At 38.7% G+C, this 20,839-nt stretch overlaps 1 protein-coding gene across 6 annotated transcripts in view; it reads left to right on the plus strand.

The window, feature by feature from the left end:
• Positions 1-20,839, plus strand: part of BICD1 (BICD cargo adaptor 1) — a 237,801-nt gene that overhangs the window by 163,227 nt on the left and 53,735 nt on the right. For all 6 annotated transcript variants that reach the window (XM_020910747.2, XM_070453904.1, XM_070453905.1 and 3 more), the window contains exons 3-4: positions 4,051-4,203; positions 20,233-20,658. In XM_020910747.2, coding sequence (XP_020766406.1) covers positions 4,051-4,203; positions 20,233-20,658 — 579 coding nt within the window. The remainder of the gene's footprint in view (positions 1-4,050; positions 4,204-20,232; positions 20,659-20,839) is intronic.

A 20,839-nucleotide genomic window follows, 5' to 3' on the forward strand; every position in this document is an offset into this window, starting at 1 on the left:
CATAGCAAATTTTTAAATTTGCTGTTGGAAGCACTGCCTAAAAATTTAACCTTTGGCAAGCCAAAAAAAAAACATGAGTTTCTAGCAAAATAAATGAGATCAGTTTTCTTCCTCTGGGTCTTATGTCAGTTTTATTGTTAGAAAGTCTTTCAACTTAACAAGTCTCCACACCAAGCTCTTCCTCTTCCTTAGTTAACATCAGAAGTGTTCATTACCTGTTTTATCAGTTATTTGTTAGTGACCCTCATTAGCTTTGCCATGGCCTTAAATGTGTCCTTACATTTACTGTCTTACTATATAAGATTTTATGGTTAATTCTGAATGTATATGAGCTAGATTTCCTGGGCATTATATTTACATTGTATACAGTCACATTTTACAGAAGCTCTTATATCATAACATTTTTGTTTATAATTTTATGTAAATGATTGGCATCCAGTTTGTTAGCTTCCTCATATGTTCATGCATATTAATGAGGAAAACTAAATAACTGTAAATCATTCAGTTAATTGTAGACCTTTAAAGATATAGAAAAATATTATTTAAGATCTCCTACTTCTACAAAATAAAAGAATTTAATAAAATATTGTAATTTGGCTTTACCGCCAAACTTTTTCATTCTATACTTATTGAACATATATGCTTAAAGTATTTTCCAAGGAGGAGGGAATAAAGTAATGTTTCTGCCTCCAAACAGCTGGACAGTATATTGAAGAATTGTAACAAGTCAGGGCATTTCACAGATTTAGGTATGTTTATTTGAAAATGTGTTTTCTTGCTTTGTTCCCTGCTCTAAGAACCCAGAAAAAAAACCATAATCCCTACAATAATATTTTTTAGATCTTGTTTTCATCTATCTGTATACCTGTTTATTCATTTCATGGTTATAAAGACCTAAAATATGTCAGGTATTAGGGACACATGAGCAACACTACAGAAAAGATTTATTATATTCAGATGTTAAAAAAGTAAAAGGTATGTAAATTACTAATTTCAAGAAATGTTTAGTACTATTCTTTCAACAGTTATTTTCTCTGTATCTACTCTATACTAAAATTCTGATCTATAAAGAAAATCATATAGGAATATGGGAGACTGAAGGGCAGGGGTGGGCAAGTTGTTCAGGGAAGGCCTCTCTGAGGAAATAACATTTGAACTGAGACCTCAATGACAAATAGAAGCGGAAAAGTTTCCTAACTTCTGTCCTGGGAATCTGGATCAAATACAGGAGACCTTTAAACTTGGAGGGAAAAATTATTGCATCTCCTTTTTCTCTAAACTCAGACTAAAATTTAACAGTTTTGTCTGCTTGAATACAGGCAACAAACTTCAGTAGCATTAGCAACACCGTTACTTTGTGTATTTTCATATCACATCATATTGTAAGATCTTTAAATATCATCATTGCTTTGAAAATATGGCATTTCTTAGATCTACCACTAGATCTGATTATACATTCCATTAATAAAGAGTCACATATATTAGTGTGTCAGTTATGTGTTACTGTGTAGAAAATCACCCCAAATTTAAGGGCTTAAAATAATACCCCATGATTCTGTAGATCAGATATTCAAGCTGTACTCAGCTGGGCAGTTCTTACCAACCAGCCTGGGGTCACTCATGTGGCAGCCATCATCTGGCAGCCATCTGAGCCGAAGAATTCAAGGTGTTTCACTCCCATGCCTGGCAGCTGGTGCTGGCTGTTTGCTGGGCCACATGCTCCAGCAGGCTAGCCTGGGCTTCTTCACGTGGTGGTGGAGTTCCAAGAGAAGAACAATAGCTTCAAGGCCTCTTAAAGCTAAGGCTTCCACTGCATTCTGTAGGCCAGTTCAGGGTTGACTTGAAAGGAAACTCTACTGTATGTGACCACAGGAATGTATGATTAATTGAGGGCCACTACCATAAATAATCTGGGGCTTCCCTGGTGGCTCAGATGGTAAAGAATCTGACTGTAATGCAGGAGACCCAGGTTCCATCCCCTGGGTCAGGAAGATCCCCTGGAGAAGGGACTGGCCACCCACTCCATATTCTTGTCTGGAGAATTCCATGGACAGAGGAGCCTGGTGGGCTACAGTCCATAGGATTGCAAAGAGTCAGACATGCTGAGCAACTAACACTTTCTTTTTACCATAAATAATCTACCTGATTACCATATCATAATTTTATAAAATATTATATTAAGTTAATTTTAACATAATCAGTATCTTTTATAATCTTGTCTTTTATGCTGTAAGGGAAGAAAATTTCCTTCTACTCTGTTAGGTTCTATGACCTGGATGAAGAATTAAACTGACATAAAACCAATTAACAAGAAAAAAAGCATATAAATTTATTTGATTTTTTTTACAAGTACATGGGAGCCTTCAAAAGGAAAATGAAGACCAGAAATCATTAGGCCCAAAAACTTATATACCCTTTTTGCACAAAGAATGATAAATTATGGGGATATGAGAAGACAAAGGAGCTTGGACTGAGTGTAGTATATCTTGGGACAGTGACTAGGAACTAAATAGAGGGAACTAATGGAAGATTATTTTAGTAGGTCCGTTTGCACAGGTCCATTTTGGCACTGACTCCCAGTCTCTGATGGTAAGAATGTTCTCTTCCAGTACAAGGAGGGCACCTTTCCAAGGGAAATTTTATGTCCAGCTTTTATGGAGAAAGGGGGAGGGCAGAGAGCCCTTCCTGAATCTGCTGTCTGTCAAATGCCTTCAGCTCAAAATAATCAATATACCAAAGTGCCATATTTTGGCATTGGAGGATCTGAACTCTTTCAGTGCCCTTTAAAATATTCTGAGAAGTGTCTATTAGCTTCACCACGTTGTCAAGGAAGCTCATGGCACCAATGAGGCTAAGAACCCTTGATCTGGAGGCAGGGAGTCTGGGAGGGGGAACGCAAAAGTCTGAAGGCAGGAATGAGCTGCACAGTTCAACATCTTGTGGAAGCAGAAAGAAGTTTCTGTGGCTGAAGCCAGGGTAGCTGGAGCAAGGTAGAATTAGGCCATGTGGCTTTAGTTGGAAGATTTTGAAACTTGTAGGACTCCCCCATCAGAGTTTGGAAAATGTGTGCTTTATGCATGTATGTGTGCGTATGTTTTGTGTGTGTGCGTACACACATGTGTGCATGCTCAGTCGTGTCTGACTCTTTGAAACCCAGTGGACTGTAGACTGCCAGGCTCCTTTCAAGAATACTGGAGTGGGTTGCCATTTCCCATTCCTGGGGATCTTCCTGACCTAAGTATCAAACCATATCCCTGAATTGACAGGTGGATTCTTTACCACTGTGCCACTTGGTGATTTAGTCACGAAGTTGTGTCTGACTCTTCCAATCCCTGTCAGGCTCCTCTGACCATGGGATTCTCCAGGCAAGAATACTGGAGTGGGTTGCCATTTCCTTCTCCAGGGGATCTCCCTAACCCAGGAATCGAAGCCGGATCAACTGCATTGCAGGCAGATAATTTACCAACTGAGCTATGAGGGAAGCCCCTTGGAAAGCATACTAATCTATAACTTTCTAAATATATTGTGGCTATATTTCCATTTTAGTGCATAAAACTACTACTCATTCCTTTTTTCTCATTATTTTAAATAATTTTATATTGTTCCACTAAAGGCTGCATGATCATTTCATTGTTTCCTATTATTAGCAAACATTTAGACTTTTCCTATTCTTTGTGTAAATATGCAGGACTGTATTTTTCTTTTTGTTTACTTCTAAGAAAGCATGCTTAAGAATGATTTTAGAATTGCTGGGTTATGCGTATGTGCTTGTAAAGTTTGACAGATTTTAAATTTGTTACTCAAAAAAAGGTGGCACCAGTACCAATTTACACTCCATGAGATATTTTTATTGTTATTAACTACCAAGACTTTCCACTCCAGTATTCTTGCCTGGAGAATCCCATGAACAGAGAAGCCTCGCAGGCTGCAGTCCATGGGGTCACAAGAGTCGGACACGACTTGGTGACTGAACCAAACCACCAAGACTTTATACTTATTAAAATCTATAACAAGGAGCTTTTGTATTTACTGTTTATTCTCTTGTTTCAGAACAATGAGATGGGGGAGCTACAAAGAATACGGATGAAGGATGAAATCCGAGAATATAAATTCCGAGAGGCCCGTCTTCTTCAGGACTACACTGAACTAGAGGAGGAAAACATCACGCTGCAGAAACTGGTGTCCACATTAAAACAGAACCAGGTGAGGTTTAAGATTTTTGGTTGCACTCCAAATGGATTGACACCATCTGAAATCTTAAATATTCTTCCTTCTTAATCTTAAATCTTAAACCTTCTTAAATCTCTATACTAAAATTCTGATCTATAAAGGAAATCATATAGGAATATAGGAGACTTTATCAGAAAATTAACTGTTGAAATTTGCCTCAATCTCCCAACATTAATTATGTGCTGAAATTTCCCAACCCTCCTATTTCAGCTAAAATTTAAAAGGCAAACCTAGAAGTACTACAATTACCAAAAAAACTTTATTGGATGGGAAAAACTTACTTTATTCTTTAGTTATATGTTAATTTATTTCTGGAGTAAGCTAAATGTGTTGTAATTAATCTAACCTGATGACTTATTAAAAACTTGGGTTTATAATCTTGTAATACAAGCTTAAAGTTTCCCTGCAATCTCTCTGTCCATCCCTTTCACTCTCTCTCTTGTAAATTGTTTTCAAATTATGCAAGGAATGGTATTATGAAATGTAAATCAGTAAGAACAACATTATAAGAAAAAGAAGATGCCTAATTTCTTTGTTCTGCTGTAACCTAACAGAAAAGATTGCATGTGTACATTTGAATAATTTTGTGAGTAATGAGGCTTAGAAAACTTAATCATTTAATTTTCCTGATCAGTTTGCTTTGTGGTTTGTTATAGCTATTAGTAATAGCATTCTTGAATCTGTACTTTTAGTAGAATTTATTTATGAATAAAATTTATAGGTAGTTAAACAAAGGTAAGCTGGATTTCAAGGTGTTTTCAAAGGTGGTTTTTCCACCACAACCCTATTCTGGTCTAAATGTTGTCATAAGCTCTCAGGTCAGGTCAACAAACTGCTCCAGACACTGCGCTAGGCTGAATTCAGAATCCAAAAGGTAGGATTCTCGTCCTCTGTCAATTTTGGGGTTAGTCCAGATGTATGCTTCCACTTCTCTCCCTTCCCAAGTTATTATCTCCTTCTAGAACTGATCCATGGGTTCTATTTTTGCACTTTCAACCAACCACAGATTGAAAATTTTCTTTAAAAAAAAAAAAGAAAGAAATTCCAGAAAATTCCAAAAAACAAAACTTGAATTTACCTCACACTGGCAGGTACATAGCATTTATATTGTATTAGGTATTTTTAAATAATCTAGAATTGATTTAAAGATGTGCCAATGTGCATAGGTCATATGTAAATACTATAACTGCTTTATCTAAGGGATTTGAGCATCCACAGAGTTTGGTATCTGTGGGGCTCCTGGAACCAATACCCCATGGATACTGAGGCACAGTGGTGTGGTTTTGATAAATATAAAGATGAAGAGGGGAATGGTAAAATCCAAAAGGAAAAAAAATTCCATGTATTGACACAATTGAAATCTGATTTCTGATCATTGCCACTTCTCCCCAGTGTTGGGGAGCAAGATGTCTACTAAGGAGTGCAGGGGGTGGTTCTAGACCATTAAAAAAAAAAAAAGAGTTACCTATACCATGTGTTTTTACCTCATTCCTTTCCCTTTAAGCCATGAATCATTGTGTGTGCTGAGGCTGGCAGTATGTGAGATCCCAGGTCTTGATTTGGCTGAGGTCAGTGAGCTCACAGTGGAGAAAATTTTTTTAAAAAATATGTTTCTCAGAAATGTCTTAAAATAAGAAGGGTATTTTTTGTTGTTTTGTTATTGATGAAGAATGTAGAGGACTTGAAGTGCAAATAAAGTGGTCATTTCTCCTGATCCCTAAAGCCCTCACAGCTCTCTGCATGGGCGGGAGTATGAGAGCGCCCATCTGCACTGTAGGGTACCCCATCCCTGCGCATGGTAGACTGATGTCCTCAGGAGGTTAGTTTAGGCCAGTATTAGGGATTCTTGAAAGATTGCCAAGGTATCCTGTGAGAATTCATTAGCCCAGATGCCATTTCTATGGGAATTTGTACTACGAGTCTGGCTGATTACTGTTTACTGTTTACTCATGCCCTCCCATGAGTAATTGAAACATGGAAATCAAATGCTCAACTCAGAAGTTGGGGAAAAAAACAGGAAAATATATACATCTTTTAAATTTTATTTTCTAGATGTAATATTGTAATTTTCCCAATTAAGTGTCTAATTAATTAATTTAAAATCACTTTCCATACAAAGGGTCATTCTGGTTTATTTAACAAGTGGGTGCACTGGAGTGCCACATGTTTCTCCTAATTAACGAAACGCTGATTTTGGTTTTTTCTTCCTATTGGCCTTTATTTACAGAATTTAGCATTCAAATGCATAACAATGGTTGGCTTTCACTTTCAGAATTGGTCTGAATGTTGTTTTGTACTGAAACTCCCTATACAAAATATACTCCTCCAGCCTGGTTTGAGGTTTCCCTAAATAGCAAAGCTGCTAGGATTGTAAAGTGTTTAGTTCTAAAAGCTAAACAATCAGTAGATTATTTTCTAAATAATTGTTTAAATAGCACTTCTTACTCCCTATGTAGCTTCTATATTTTATAATCTGTTTCTATCTCTCTTCATTACAACATAACACCTAAAACAGGGCCTGGTCCATAATAAGCATTAAATAATTGTTGAAAGAATAAGTAAACTTTTTTTCTTTATCTTACATCCACAAGTGAGCTTAGAGAGGAAACTAAAATTTAAGATTGTTACTATTAACCATGTCAGTTTTTATTTGTGATCCTAATTATGAGGTATAGGAACACCAAAGAGTTGACTCTGAAAACTTTAGCCACATTCCTCACATTTGGGTCTATGTCCCAAGTAGCTCAGTTGGTAAAGAATCTGCCTGCAATGCAGGAAACCCTGGTTCTATTCCTGGATCAGAAAGATCTGCTGGAAAAGGGATAGGCTACCCACTCCAGTATTCTTGGGCTTCCCTTGTGGCTCAGCTGGTAAAGAATCCACCTGCAATGCAGGATACCTAGGTTTGATCCCTAGGTTGGGAAGATCCCCTGGAGAAGAGAAAGGCTACCCAGTCCAATATTGTTGCCTGGAGAATTCCTTGGACAGTCCATGGGGTCGCGAAGAGTTGGACACAACTGAGCAACTTACACTTCACTTTGTCTAAAATAAAACCAGACCTTGCCTTATGTTAAATATGCTTTATACCTTTATATTTCTCAAACCCAAACATCTGAAAGTGCAATAAGCAGAAGTCATATGAAGGTATCAATTATCATTTCCCCAACAAACCATCAGAAAAATTCATTGATTATAAAAAAAGCTGATAATTAGACCTCTTGCAGCAAGATATCACCTCAATAGAGATTTAGCAGAATCTCAAAATGGGGTGTCCAGGGGAAGGATGTTCATGTGATTTGAGGATCTGAACTGGCGGCTCTTGCATGGTGGGAAAGTGGTTGGGATAGACAGAGTTTATGACATAACAGCTTTGAGTAGGGAGGTACAACAAAGTGAGGGTCTTGATTCAAGTCTTGAGGAAGCTATTTTAGTTGAGTGTTATCTTCCAGGAGCTTGTTTTTCACTCAAGTAGCTAGTTTTTTATGCCTAGTCCCGGTATTGGTTAACACAGAGGAAGGATTGACATAAAACAGGAAATCATATTCAATTTTTAGAGATGTGGTGGTAGGAGAGAGAAATAATAAATTCCATGTCCCTCATGTCTCACATACTGAACTAAGGCACTTAATATTTATTGTCTCAGCACTGAAAACTATAGTTTTCAATTAATAATTCAATCATATTTTCATTATGAAGAATATTTCCTCTAAGGATATATTTCTATATCAAGTAATTATATCATAAGAGACCCTGGAATCAATTCAGTTTGATTTCATTTAACCAATATTTCAGATGTAGATTTCTATGAAGCCATATTTTTTAATTTATTTTAATTTATCTTTAGAGGATAATGTTGTGTTGGATCCAGCCATACAACAATGTGAATCAGCCACAAGCATACACACATCCCCTCCATCCTGAGCCTCCCTCTCGCTCTACCCCCATCCCACTCCCTGAGGTCATCACAGAGCAAGGCTGAGCTCTCTCTGTTATACAGCAACTTCCCACTAGCTATCTCTTTTACACATGGCAATATATATAGTTCAGTGTTATGCTCTCAATTCCTCCCACCCTCTTCTTCCCCCACTGTGTCCACAAGTCCGTTTTCTACATCTGTGTCTCTATTCCTGCCCTGCAAATAGTTTCATCAGTACCATTTTCTAGATTCCATTGTTGTTCAGTCACTAAGTTGTGTCCGACTCTTTGCAACCCTATGGACTGCAGCATAAGAGGCTTCCTGTTCTTCACCATCTCCCAGAGTTTGCTCTAATTCATGTCCATAGAGTCAGTGACACTATTTAACCATCTCATCCTCTGCCACCCTCTCCTCCTTTTGCCTTCAATCTCTCCCACCATCAGGGTCTTTTCAAATGAGACTCCTCTTCCCATCAGGTGGCCAAAATATTGGAACTTCAGCTTTAACATCAGTCCTTTCTATGAATAGTTAGGGTTGATTTCCTTTACTGGTTTGAGCTCCTTGCAGTGCAACAGACTATCAAGAGTCTTCTCCAGTAGCACAATTCAAAATCATCAATACTTCAGCCCTCTCTTTATGGTCCAACTCTCACATCCATACATGACTACTAGGAACACCATAGCTTTGACTATATGGATCTGTGTCAGCAAAGTGATGTCTTCACTTTTTAATATGCTGTCTGGGTTTGTGTTATTCCGAAGAACAAACGTCTTTAAGTTTCTTGGCTACAGTCACCATCCTCAGTGATTTTGGAGTCTAAGAAAATAAAATCTGCCACTGCTTCCACTTTTTCCACTTCTATTTGCCATGAAGTGATGGGACCAGATGCCATGATCTTCATTTTTTGAATATTGAGATTAAGCCAGCTTTTTCACTCTCCCTTTTACCCTCATCAAGAGGCTCTGTAATTCCTCTTCACTTTCTGCAATTGAAGTAGTATCATCTGCATATCTGAGGTTGTTGATACCTCTGGCAATCTTGTATCCAGCTTGTGATTCATCCAGCTGGCATTTCACATGATGTAATCTGCATAAATGTTAAATAAGCAGGGTGCCAGTATACAGCCTTGTCCTACTCCTTTCCCAATTTGGAACCAATACGCTGTTCCCTGTCCAGCTCTAGCTGTTGCCTCTTGGCCTGCATACGGGTTTCTCATGAGACAGGTAAGATGATCTGGTATTCCTGTCCCTTTAAGAATTTTCCACAGTTTGCTGTGATCCACACAGTCAAAGGCTTTAGCATAGTCAATGAAGCAGAATTAGTATGTTTTTTTTTAATTCTCTTGCTTTTTTTATCATCCAATGGATGTTGACAATTTGATCTCCAGTTCTGCTACCTTTTCTAAATCCACCTTGTACATCTGGAAGTTCTTGGTTCACATGCTTTTGAAGCCTTGCTAGAAGAATATTGAGCATTACCTTGCTAGCATGTGAAATAAGCACAACTGTATCTAGTTTGAACATTGTTTGGCATTGCCTTTCTTTGGGATTAGAATGAAAACTGACCTTTTCCAATACTGTGGCCATTGCTGAGCTTTCCAGATGTGCTGGCATATTGAGTGCAGCCCTTTAACAGCATTATCCTTTAGGATTTGAAATAGCTCATGAAATTCCATCACCTCCACTAGCTTTATTTGTAGTAATGCTTCCTAATGCCCACTTGACTTCACACTCCAAGACGTCTCCTAGGTGAGTGACCACACCATCATGGTTATCCAGTTCATTAAGACCATTATTGTACAATTCTTCTGTGTATTCTTGCCACCTCTTCTTAATCTCATCTGCTTTCTGTTAGATCCTTACTGTTTCTGTCCTTTATTATGCCTATCTTTGAATGAAATGTTCCCTTGAATCTATAATTTTCTTTAAGTGATTGCTAGTCTTTCCCATTCTGTTGTTTTCCTCTAGTTCTTTGCATTGGTCATTTAAGGAGACTTTCTTATCTCTCCTTGCTATTCTCTGGAACTCTGCATTTAGTTGGGTATATCTTTCCCTTTCTCCGTTACTTTTCATTTCTCTTCTTTTCTCAGCTATTTGTAAGGCCTCCTCAGACAACCATCTTGCCTTGTTGCGTTTCTTTTTCTTGGAGATGGTTTTGATCACTGCCTCCTGTACAATGTTACTAACCTCAGTCCATAGTTCTTCAGGCACTCTCTCTATCAGATCTAATTCCTTGAATCTATTTCTCACTTCCACTGTATAATCATACGGGATTTGATTTAGGTCATGCTTGAATGGCCTAGTGGTTTTCCCTACTTTCTTCAATTTAAGTCTGTAGTTTGCAATGAGGAGCTCAAATGATCTGAGCCATAGTCAGCTCCAGGTCTTGTTTTTGCTAGCTGTATAGAGCTTTTCCATCTTCAGTTACAAAGTATATAATCCATCTGATTTCAATATTGACCATCTGGTGATGTCCATGTATAGAGTTGTCTCTTGTGTCGCTGGAAGAGTGTGTTTGCTGTGACCAGTGTGTTCTCCTGGCAAAGATCTGTTAGCCTTTGCCCTGCTACATTTTTCACTCCAAGACCAAACTTGCCTGTTAGTCCAGGTATCTCTTGGCTTCCTACTTTTGCATTCCAATTCCCTGATGAAAAGGACGTTTTTGTTTTTGTTTGTGTGTGTGTTAGTTCTAGGTCTTGTAGGTCTTTGTAGACTGTTTTAACTTCAGCTTCTTTGGCATTAGTGGTGGTGGCATAGGCTTGGATTACTATGATGTTGAATGGTTTGCCTTGGAAGCAAGTCGAGATCATTCTGTCATTGTTGAGACTACATCTAGTTACTGCATTTCAGACTCTTTTGTTGACTGTGAGGGCTACTCCATTTCTTCTAAGGGATTCTTGCCCACAGTAGTAGATATAATGGTTACCTGAATTAAATTGATCCACTCCATTCCATTTTAGTTCACTGATTCATTCATATAATGTCAATGTTCACTCTTGCCATCTCCTGTTTGACCACATCCAGTTTACCTTGATTCATGGACCTAACATTCCAGGCTCCTGTGCAGTTATGTTCTTACAGCACTGGCTTTACTTTCACCACCAGACACATCCACAACTCAGTGTTGTTTCCACTTTGGCTCAGACTCTTCATTCTTTCTGGAGTTATTTCTCTGCTCTTCCCTTGTAGCGTATTGGACACCTACCGACTTGGGGAGGGGTCATCTTTCAGTGTCATATCTTTTTGCCTTTTCATACTGTTCATGGGGTTCTTAAGGCAAGAATACTGAAGTGGTTTGCCATTTCCTTCTTCAGTGGACCACATTTTGTCAGACCAACCCATCTCAGACTCTCCACCAGACCTGTCCCTCTTGGGCTGCTCTGTACTACATGGCTCATAGCTTCATTGAGTTATACAAGGCTGTGATCCATGTGTTCATTTGGGTTAGTTTTCTGTGATGGTGGTTTTCATTCTGTAGGCCATGAGACTGTAGTTCTTGCTTCTTCTGTCTGCCCTCTGATGGATGAGGATAAGAGGTTTGTGCAAGCTTCCTGATGGGAGGGACTGACTGTGTTCCATAGGGAAAACTGGGGTCTTGCTCTGGTGGGCCGGGCCATGCTCAGTAAATCTTTAATCCAATTTTCTGTTGATGAGTGGGACTGTGCTCCCTCCTTGTTAGTTGTTTATCCTGAGGCAGCCCAGTTCTGGAGTCTGCAGACTCTATGGTAGGGCTAATGATGACCTTCTCCAAGAGATGCCAAGATGTGCCTCCCTGGACTGCTGCTGCCACTGCCCCTGACCCCACGGCAGGCCACTGTTGACCTATACCTCCACAGAAGGCCCCTAAACACTCACAGGCAGGTCTGACTCAGTCTCTTGTGGGATCACGGCTCCTTTCCCTTGGGTCCTGGTGCACACAAGGTTTTGTTTGTGCCCTCCAAGAATCTCTATTTCCATAGTACTGTGGAAATTCTGTAATCAAATCCCTCTGACCTTCAAAGTCAGATTTCCTGGGGATTACCAGTCCTTTTGCCAGATCCCCAGGTTGGGAAGTCTGATGTGGGGCCTAGAACATTTGCAACAGTGCAAGAAACTTCTTTGATATAATCGTTCTCCAGTTTGTGGCTTGCCCAGCCAGCAGCTCTATGTGAGGGCTGCAAGCTCTATGGTAGGGCTAGTGGCAACCTCCTCCAAGAAGACTTAGGCTGCATGCCATGCCTACTAGGACTGCTGCTATCATTGCCTCTGTTCCTGCAGCAGGCCACTGCTGACCCATGCCTCCACAGGAGACCCTCAGACATTCACAAACAGGTCTGACTTAGTCTCTTGTGGGGATCACTGTTCCTTTTCCTTGGATCCTGGTGTGCACAAGGTTTTGTTTGTACCCTATAAGAGTCTCTGGCAGGTATGGGTTTTGATTTTAACATGATTGCACCCCTTCTACCGTCTCATTGCAGCTTTTCCTTTGTCCTTGAATGTAGGGTATCTTCTTGGTGGGTGTCAACATCCTCCTGTCGATGGTTGTTCAGCAGCTAGTTGCAATTTTGGTGTTCTCACAGGAGAAGATGAATGCACGTCCCTCTGCTCCACCATCTGAACTGAAAAGCGCAAACTTCTCCCCCAGGGCATCCGAGTTCAGAAGAGAGGTTTACAGGGAGAATGTCCTTCTCACCATGAACCTTGGAGGGTACCAGCAAGTGCGGGGTCCTGGTGCTGACTGCTCCCACCCTTGCTTTTGGACTTTGGCCCCTTTTTGTTTGTTTGTTTGGGTTGGTTGTTTTTCTGATGTTGAACTTCATGAGTTGCTTATATATTTTGGAGATTAATCCTTTGTCAGTTGCTTCCTTTGCAATTATATTCTCCCATTCTGAGAGTTGTCTTTTCATCTTGTTTATAGTTTCCTTTGCTGTGCAAAAGATTTTACACTTAATTAGGCACCATTTGTTTATTTTTGTTTTTATTTTCATTAATCTAGGAGATGAGTCAAAGAGGATCTTGCTGTGATTTATGTCAAAGAGTGTTTTGCCTTTTTTCTCTAAGAGTTTTTAGTTTCTGGCCTTACATTTAGGTCTTTAATCCCTTTTGAGTTTATTTTTGTGCATAGTGTTAGAAAGTATTCTAATTTCATTCTTTTACACTTTGCTGTCCAGTTTTTCCAGCACCACTTATTAAAGAGGGGCTGTCTTTTCTCCATTGTATATTCTTGCCTCCGTTGTCAATGATAAGCTGCCCATAAGGGCATTGGCTTATCTATGGGCTCTCGATCTTGTTCCATTGATCTATATTTTGTTTTTGTGCTAGTACCATACTGTCTTAATGATGGTAGCTTTATAGTATAGTCTGAAGTCAGGAAGGTAGGTTCCTCCAGCTGCATTTTTCTTTCTCAAGATTGCTTTGGCTATTCAGGGTCTTTTGTGTTTCCAAACGAACTGTAAATTTTTTTATTCTAGTTCTGTGAAAAATGCTATTAGTAATTTGATAGGGATTGCACTGAATCTGTAGAAGGCTTTGGGTAGTATAGTTATTTTCACAATATTGATTCTTCCAATCCAAGAGCATGATATACCTCTCTATCTGTGCCATCTTTATTTCTTTCATCATTGTCTTATAGTTTTCTGCATGTAGGTCTTTTTGCTCCTTAGGTAGATTTATTCCTAGGTATTTTATTTTCTTCTTTTGTTGAAATGGTGAATGGTGTTGTTTCTTTAATTTCTCTTTCTGATTTTTCATTGTTAGTGCATAGTAATTCAAAGAATTTCTGTATTAATTTTGTATCCTGCAGCTTTCCTAAATTCATTGATTAGCTCTAAGATCATGGCATCTGATCACATCAATTCATGGCAAACAGATGGGGAAACAATGGAAATAGTGACAGACTTTATTTTGGGGGACTCCAAAATCACTAAAGATGGTGACTGTAGCCATGAAATTAAAACATGTTTGCTGCTTGGAAGAAAAGTTATGACCAACTTAGACAGCATGTTAAAAAACAGAGACATTACTCTGCCAGCAAAGGTCCATCTAGTCAAAGCTATGGTTTTTCCAGTAGTCATGTATGGATATGAGAGTTGGACTATAAAGAAAGCTGAGCCCTGAAGAATTGATGCTTTTGAACTGTAGTGCTAGAGAGGACTCTTGAGAGTCCCTTGGATGACAAGGAGATCCAACCAGTCCATCCTAAAGAAAATCAGTCCTGAATATACATTGAAAAGACTGATGCTGAAGCTAACACTCCAATACTTTGGCCACCTCATGCGAAGAACTGACTCATTGGAAAAGACCCTGATGCTGGGAAAGATTGAAGGCAGGGGGAGAAGGGGACGACAGAGGATGAGATGGTTGAGAGGCATTGCCGACTCAATGGACCCGAGTTTGAGTAAATTCCGGGAATTGGTGATGGACAGGGAGGCCTGGCGTGCTGCAGTCCATGGAGTCACAAAGAGTCAGACACGACTGAGCAACTAAACTGAACTGAACTGAATGATTTTCTAGTGATATCTTTAAGGTTTTCTTATATATGGTATCATGTTATCTACAAACAGAGTTTTACGTCTTCTTTTCCAATCTGGATTCTTTTCATTTCTTTTTCTTCTCTGATTGCCATGGCTAGGACTTCCAAAGCTATGTTGTATAATAGTTGCAAGAATGGGCACCCTTGTCTTATTCCTGATCTTAGAGGAAATGCTTTCAGTTTTTCACCACTGAGAATGTTTGCTGTGGGTTTGTCGAACAGAGGCCATGTACTTTTTTGAGAACAAAAAACATTGTTATTGGCTCAAAGAGCTTAGTTCAGTTCAGTACAGTTCACTCGCTCAGTCGTGTCCAACTCTTTGCTACCCCATGAATCGCAGCACGCCAGGCCTCCCTGTCCATCACCAACTCCCGGAGTTTACTCAAACTCATGTCCATCGAGTCAGTGATGCCATCCAGGCATCTCATCCCCTGTCATCCCCTTCTCCTCCTGCCCCCAGCCCCTCCCAGCATCAGGGTCTTTTCCAATGAGTCAACTCTTCACATGAGGTGGCCAAAGTATTGGAGTTTCAGCTTCAACATCAGTCCTTCCAAAGAGCACCCAGGACTGATCTCCTTAGGGTCCCATGTAATTGAAGAGTCAAGCTATCTGTTAGGTTTAGCAATACAGGTTGAAATTAAGATCTTCACAGTTCCCAAATAAAATCCAAAAAGAAAACAAAAGATCTTTAGAGTTCTGAAACTCTGAAAAGATTGCAGTGTAAAATGCTGTCTCCAACCCTCAAGGAGTTAAAAATAGAATTACTAAACTATGAAGTTGTTGTAAGGAAATGCAACAAAGTATTGATTTTTATAATGGTGACTACTTTGATGCTGTCTTCAAAATGTCAATTACCAATTTTTAAGTGCCTTCCTATTCTATTTCTGGTGCTTCCACTTTGCTGTGATTCTAATCCTATGATGCAGCCTTGCTATAATGGTACAAGAATAGAGTGATTTGTTTGCCTGAGTGGTTCAACAAAGACTTCAGTTAGTATCAGAGTCTTGATTTGGGTCTTGAAGAATGAATAAGAGTTTTCCAAAAGACTGTCTTTGCCTGGCAGAGAAACATGAAACAGCTGGGTAAATAGAAGCACAAACCACATTTGAGTGAGTATGAGTGAAGCTGACCAGATAGAAAGAGATCAAATCGTAAGGAAATTCTGCTATCAATTATGTAAAAATTACAGAATAAAAAAATCTACAATACAAGCTAAATGTCTTACTTCATTAATTAATGTCTTTCTTCCTTCCTCCTGTAGACCAGGAGTCAGCAAAATTTTTCTATAAAGGGTTAGGTAGCAAACATGTTAGTTTTTGCAAGCCATATAGTCTTTCTTGCAACTACCCTACTCTGCTGTTCTGGTGTGAATAGTAGCCATAGACAATATAAAAACAAAATAGTGTGACTATATTCCAATAAAGCTTTGTTTACAAAAATAGGCTGTGAGCTAGATTTAGTCCAGAGGACACAGTAATATTTGAAAATGCCTGGTCTAAGACATCAATCTATCAAGGATTACAGGATAAAATTTCTGCATTTCCAACTAAATTAATATCTGCAAATGTAAGCTATCACATAGTCTGAGGCCAGTCAGAAGATTGCTGGAAATACAGGGAAAGTCTGGCAAGCCAGTGTCCTAATTTGTCCAGGGATAGAAAAGGTAAAGGTCAGGAGGAAGGTGACTTTACAGTACATAAGACCTGGAAGAAACCATGATACAAGGAAACCGACTCTGTTGTACTAAGAAAATTTTATGATTTGGCTCTTTTAAATGATTCTATCATGGACCTGTGAATTTCCACAGGACACCACTGTCTAAGTGAGTGGTGGTGAGTGCTGACTATCCATCAATATCCATTGTTTCCTTCTTCCAATATACTACCCAGTTTTTAACTGGGCACAAGCCTACTGAGAGTGAAGACTACATTCTTCACCTTCTTTGCAACTGGTACTAGCCAATGGGATATGAAGAGAAATGATATGGCCAACTGTAAGACAGGTCTTTAAAGAGACAGGAAGGTGTACCCTTATTTTGTCCCACTGCTTGGAACATGATCAAGAAGTCAAGCAACCTTAGATCTTGTAGACTAGTGTAGGAGGCCGTGCAATAAGATAGGAGGAGTCTGATTCTTGGATGACCTCATTAAACAGAGATTTTATACTGACCCTTGACTGTTCAATGCTGTTCACTCACTAAGTCGTGTCTGACTCTTTGCACCTCTATGGACTGTAGTGCACCAGGCTTCCCTGTCCATCACTATCTCCCAGAGTTTCCTCAAACTCATATTCATTGAGTTGGTGATGCCATCCAACCATCTCAACCTCTGTTGCCCCATTCTCCTCTTGGCCTCAATGTTTCCCAGCATCAGAGTCTTTTCCAGTAAGTCGGCTCTTCGCATCAGGTGGCCAAAGTATTGGAGCTTCAGCATCAGTCCTTCCAATGAATATTCAAGGTTGATTTCTTTAAGATTGACTGGTTTGATCTCTTTGCAGTCCAAGGGACTCTCAGGAGTCTTCTCTAGCACCACAGTTCAAAAACATCAGTTCTTCTGTACTCAGCCTTCTTTATAATCCGGCTCTCACATCCGTACATGACTACTGGAGAAACCGTAGCTTTGACTATACCTTTGTTGGACCTTTGTCAGCAATATAATGTCTCTGTTTTTAATACACTGTCCAGGTTTGTCATATCTTTTCTTCGAAGGAGCAGTGTCTTTTTAATTTCACGGCTTCAGTCACTGTCCTCAGTGATTTTGGAGCCCAAGAAAATAAAATCTGTCACTGTTTCCATTTTTTTCCCCTTTTATTTGCCGTGAAGTAATACAACCAGATGCCATGATCTTAGTTTTTTGAATGCTGAATCTTGACTGTTTACCTCCGTACTATTACACGTGAGAGAAACAAATTTCTATCTCAAATAAGTCACTCTTATTTAGTTCTCTCTTACATCAGCCAAACCTACACCCTAATTAAATCTGTATCAAGACTCTTATCCTAAAGTTTGCAAGACAAGCCACTGAATTGAGATTATGTGAAGAAGGGGTAGGGGCATGGGAAGGAATGCAAATATATGAAAATGATCATTATCTATGATCTCTATCCTTTAGTGGTTTTTGTTTGTTTATTTAAGATTTATTTATTTATTTTGTCTTTGCTGGGTCATCGTTGCGGTGCACAGGTTTTCTCTGGGTCTGACAAAGGGGTACTACTCTTTGTTGCAGTTTCCAGACTTCTCGTTGCCATGGTTTCTCTTGTTGCAGGGCACTGGCTCTAGGCATGTGGCTTCAATAATGGTAGCACATGGGCTCAGTAGTTGTGACACATGAGCTTAGATGCTCGGGGACCTGCAGGAACCTTCACAGACCAGGGATCAAACCTGTGACCCCTGCATTGGCAAGCAGATTCTCAACCACTAGACCGCCAGGGAAGCCTTGTCCTTTAGTTTTTAAAATCCTTTACAAAACAAAAGTTTAAGGTAATATAAATATTAAAATATATTTAAAGGTAAACACAGTTCATATTACTATCTAAAATCATAACTAACATTGTCATATATTTTCCTATTTTATTTTTTCATTCACAATAGTTTATTCAGCAAATATTTATCAAGAGCAGAATTTTATTGAGATGCAAGAAGGGATATTAAAGCACTCTGAAGGAGACCTAGGTGCATAAAAAAATATTTCCTCTTAGTAGTTGTGGAGATAAAAACACTTATTAAAAGATGGTCTGTGGCAAGAACCATGGAGAAGGCCCCAAAGAAGGCAGTTGTGTTCAGAGTGGGATATCTCTTTCATTTGTGGACCTTCACAACCAAGGAGGTGTTTGAACAGGCTCTTATTTGGTTGTAATTCTAGAGAATATTATATTGATAACAATGTATATGTATTTTTTTCTTAAAAATCACCTTTATTCCCACCATTAAAGATCATCTGTTAACATTTTCTTAAATTTCCATTTGATCTTATGTATTGCATGGTTGTAATAATATATTATCCTTTTTCACTGAGTTTAATTTATTTCCTATATCAATACAAACTTATTTTTTTTGTAGGAAGTTCTACATCTAATTTTTTTTAAGCATTTCATTTTCTTTTAAATAAATTTACTCATTTTAATTGGAGGCTAATTACTTTACAATATTGTAGTGATCTTGCCATACATTGCCATGAATCAGCCACGGGTGTACATGTGTTTCCCATCCTGAACCTCCCTCCCGCAAACTTACTGTTGACATCATTTTTGATAACTAAGACTATATCTTGCTCTTAAGAAATTATTTAAGGAATTATGGCTATGCTTTTTTTAAAAAAATCATCTTTTAGAGATATATCCTTAAGTATGTGATATCTTGGAGTTAATAAATCCAACTAGGAGAGTGAATGGAAATGTAGATGAAAGAAATAGCCAGGAGTTGATGATTGTTGAAACTGAGTGGTGGGTTTCCTGGGAGTCATTGAACTCTTCTCACTACTTGAGTATTTTTACATTACCCACAATAAAAACTTTTTTTAAAAAGTCTCATCGTGTGATTATAAAAGTGTGTGGTAGATTTAGATTGTTCTCAATTCTTTACTCTCTCCCATTGCCATAAGCTGGCAGTGCCTTAAAAGTAGCAGAGTAAATTCATCGGCTCCATTGACATTGGAATATTAGCAGACATAATGGAGCACAGATTTCAGACATCCTACCTTGGTTTGACTAATCCCCTTATTTTCCTGTATCACAATGAGAAAACCACACACCGGGAAGCGTGACCCTTCAAGTCTGGTCCTAAAATAAGACATGTACAGCAGACTTGAACACAATCTGAAGCCTTCGCCAAGTCTGTCCAGCTGGCATCCTGAAGCAGAGTTGCCAGGACTGGTACACAATCACCTAGTTATGGGGGGATCTTTCTTGCAGCTTTGCTTGTGTGAGAGATCTTCTGCCAGTCTCCAGTTGGTTTTCTGTGAGAATTGTTCCACATGCAGATGTATTTTTGATGTGTTTTGGGGAAGAGGTGAGATTCATGTCCTCCTGCTCTACTGTCTTGATCCACTTCCACTTTTGTTTTGAAGTAATTGGCACTGTTATTCCAGATTCTTTCCTTAAACATGTGAAGTACTTCTTGCTTTCTCATCTTACTCTCATACATATTTTATTGAGATTATATTCATACTGTGATCTTTTAACTTAGCCCTGAGTATAAAAATTTCCTTATTATTAATAATTTAAAACAAAGTAATAGTGATGATAAAAGTCTTTTCTTGGATTGTGAGTATTCTGATATACTACTACAAAACATGTTATTGATTTATTAGGCAAATAGTGTCCCCTTTTAATCATTGGAACCTATAAAAGAAATTCTAAGAGAGGTACCTTTTTCATTTCTGCTAGGAACTGAATTTATATATATGGGTATCTAAAGAAACCATTCTGTGTTACCTTAAATGTGTATATATCATGTGCTTTTTAGATTTATTTTGTAGACTTTTAATTTTTTAAATGTTAGGTCCACTAGAGTGTTTAATGGCAGTTTTGTAAGACCCAAATTTTAGTTTTATGAATCTTCTTTATCCTATCTGATTCAGGTTGAATATGAAGGCTTAAAGCATGAGATTAAGCGATTTGAGGAGGAGACGGTGCTGCTGAACAGCCAACTGGAAGATGCCATCCGGTTGAAAGAGATTGCTGAGCACCAACTGGAAGAAGCCCTTGAGACCTTAAAAAATGAAAGGGAGCAAAAGAACAGCCTGCGGAAGGAGCTCTCCCAATATATCACCCTCAATGATAACCATATCAGCATCTCAGTTGATGGGCTCAAGTTTGCTGAGGATGGGAGTGAACCCAACAATGATGACAAAATGAACGGACATATCCACGGGCCCCTTGTGAAACTGAATGGAGACTATCGGACTCCCACTTTAAGGAAAGGAGAGTCTCTCCACCCTGTTTCTGACTTGTTCAGTGAGCTGAACATTTCAGAAATACAGAAATTGAAGCAGCAACTTATGCAGGTAAGAACTTTGTTTAGGGCTTGTTTAGTGACTTTTCTGTAAGTTATGTGCAGCATGGTGTGGGATTTCTTATTGTCATATTTCACTTCCAGATTATTTTTTAAAATATTTTTTAATAGCCACTTAGAAAGTACAATATATTAGAAAGATACGAAAGTGATGTTAAGAGAATCTCTCATTT

The sequence above is a fragment of the Odocoileus virginianus genome, chromosome 23 (genome assembly GCF_023699985.2).
Source record: "Odocoileus virginianus isolate 20LAN1187 ecotype Illinois chromosome 23, Ovbor_1.2, whole genome shotgun sequence".
Classification (NCBI taxonomy): Eukaryota; Metazoa; Chordata; class Mammalia; order Artiodactyla; family Cervidae; genus Odocoileus; species Odocoileus virginianus.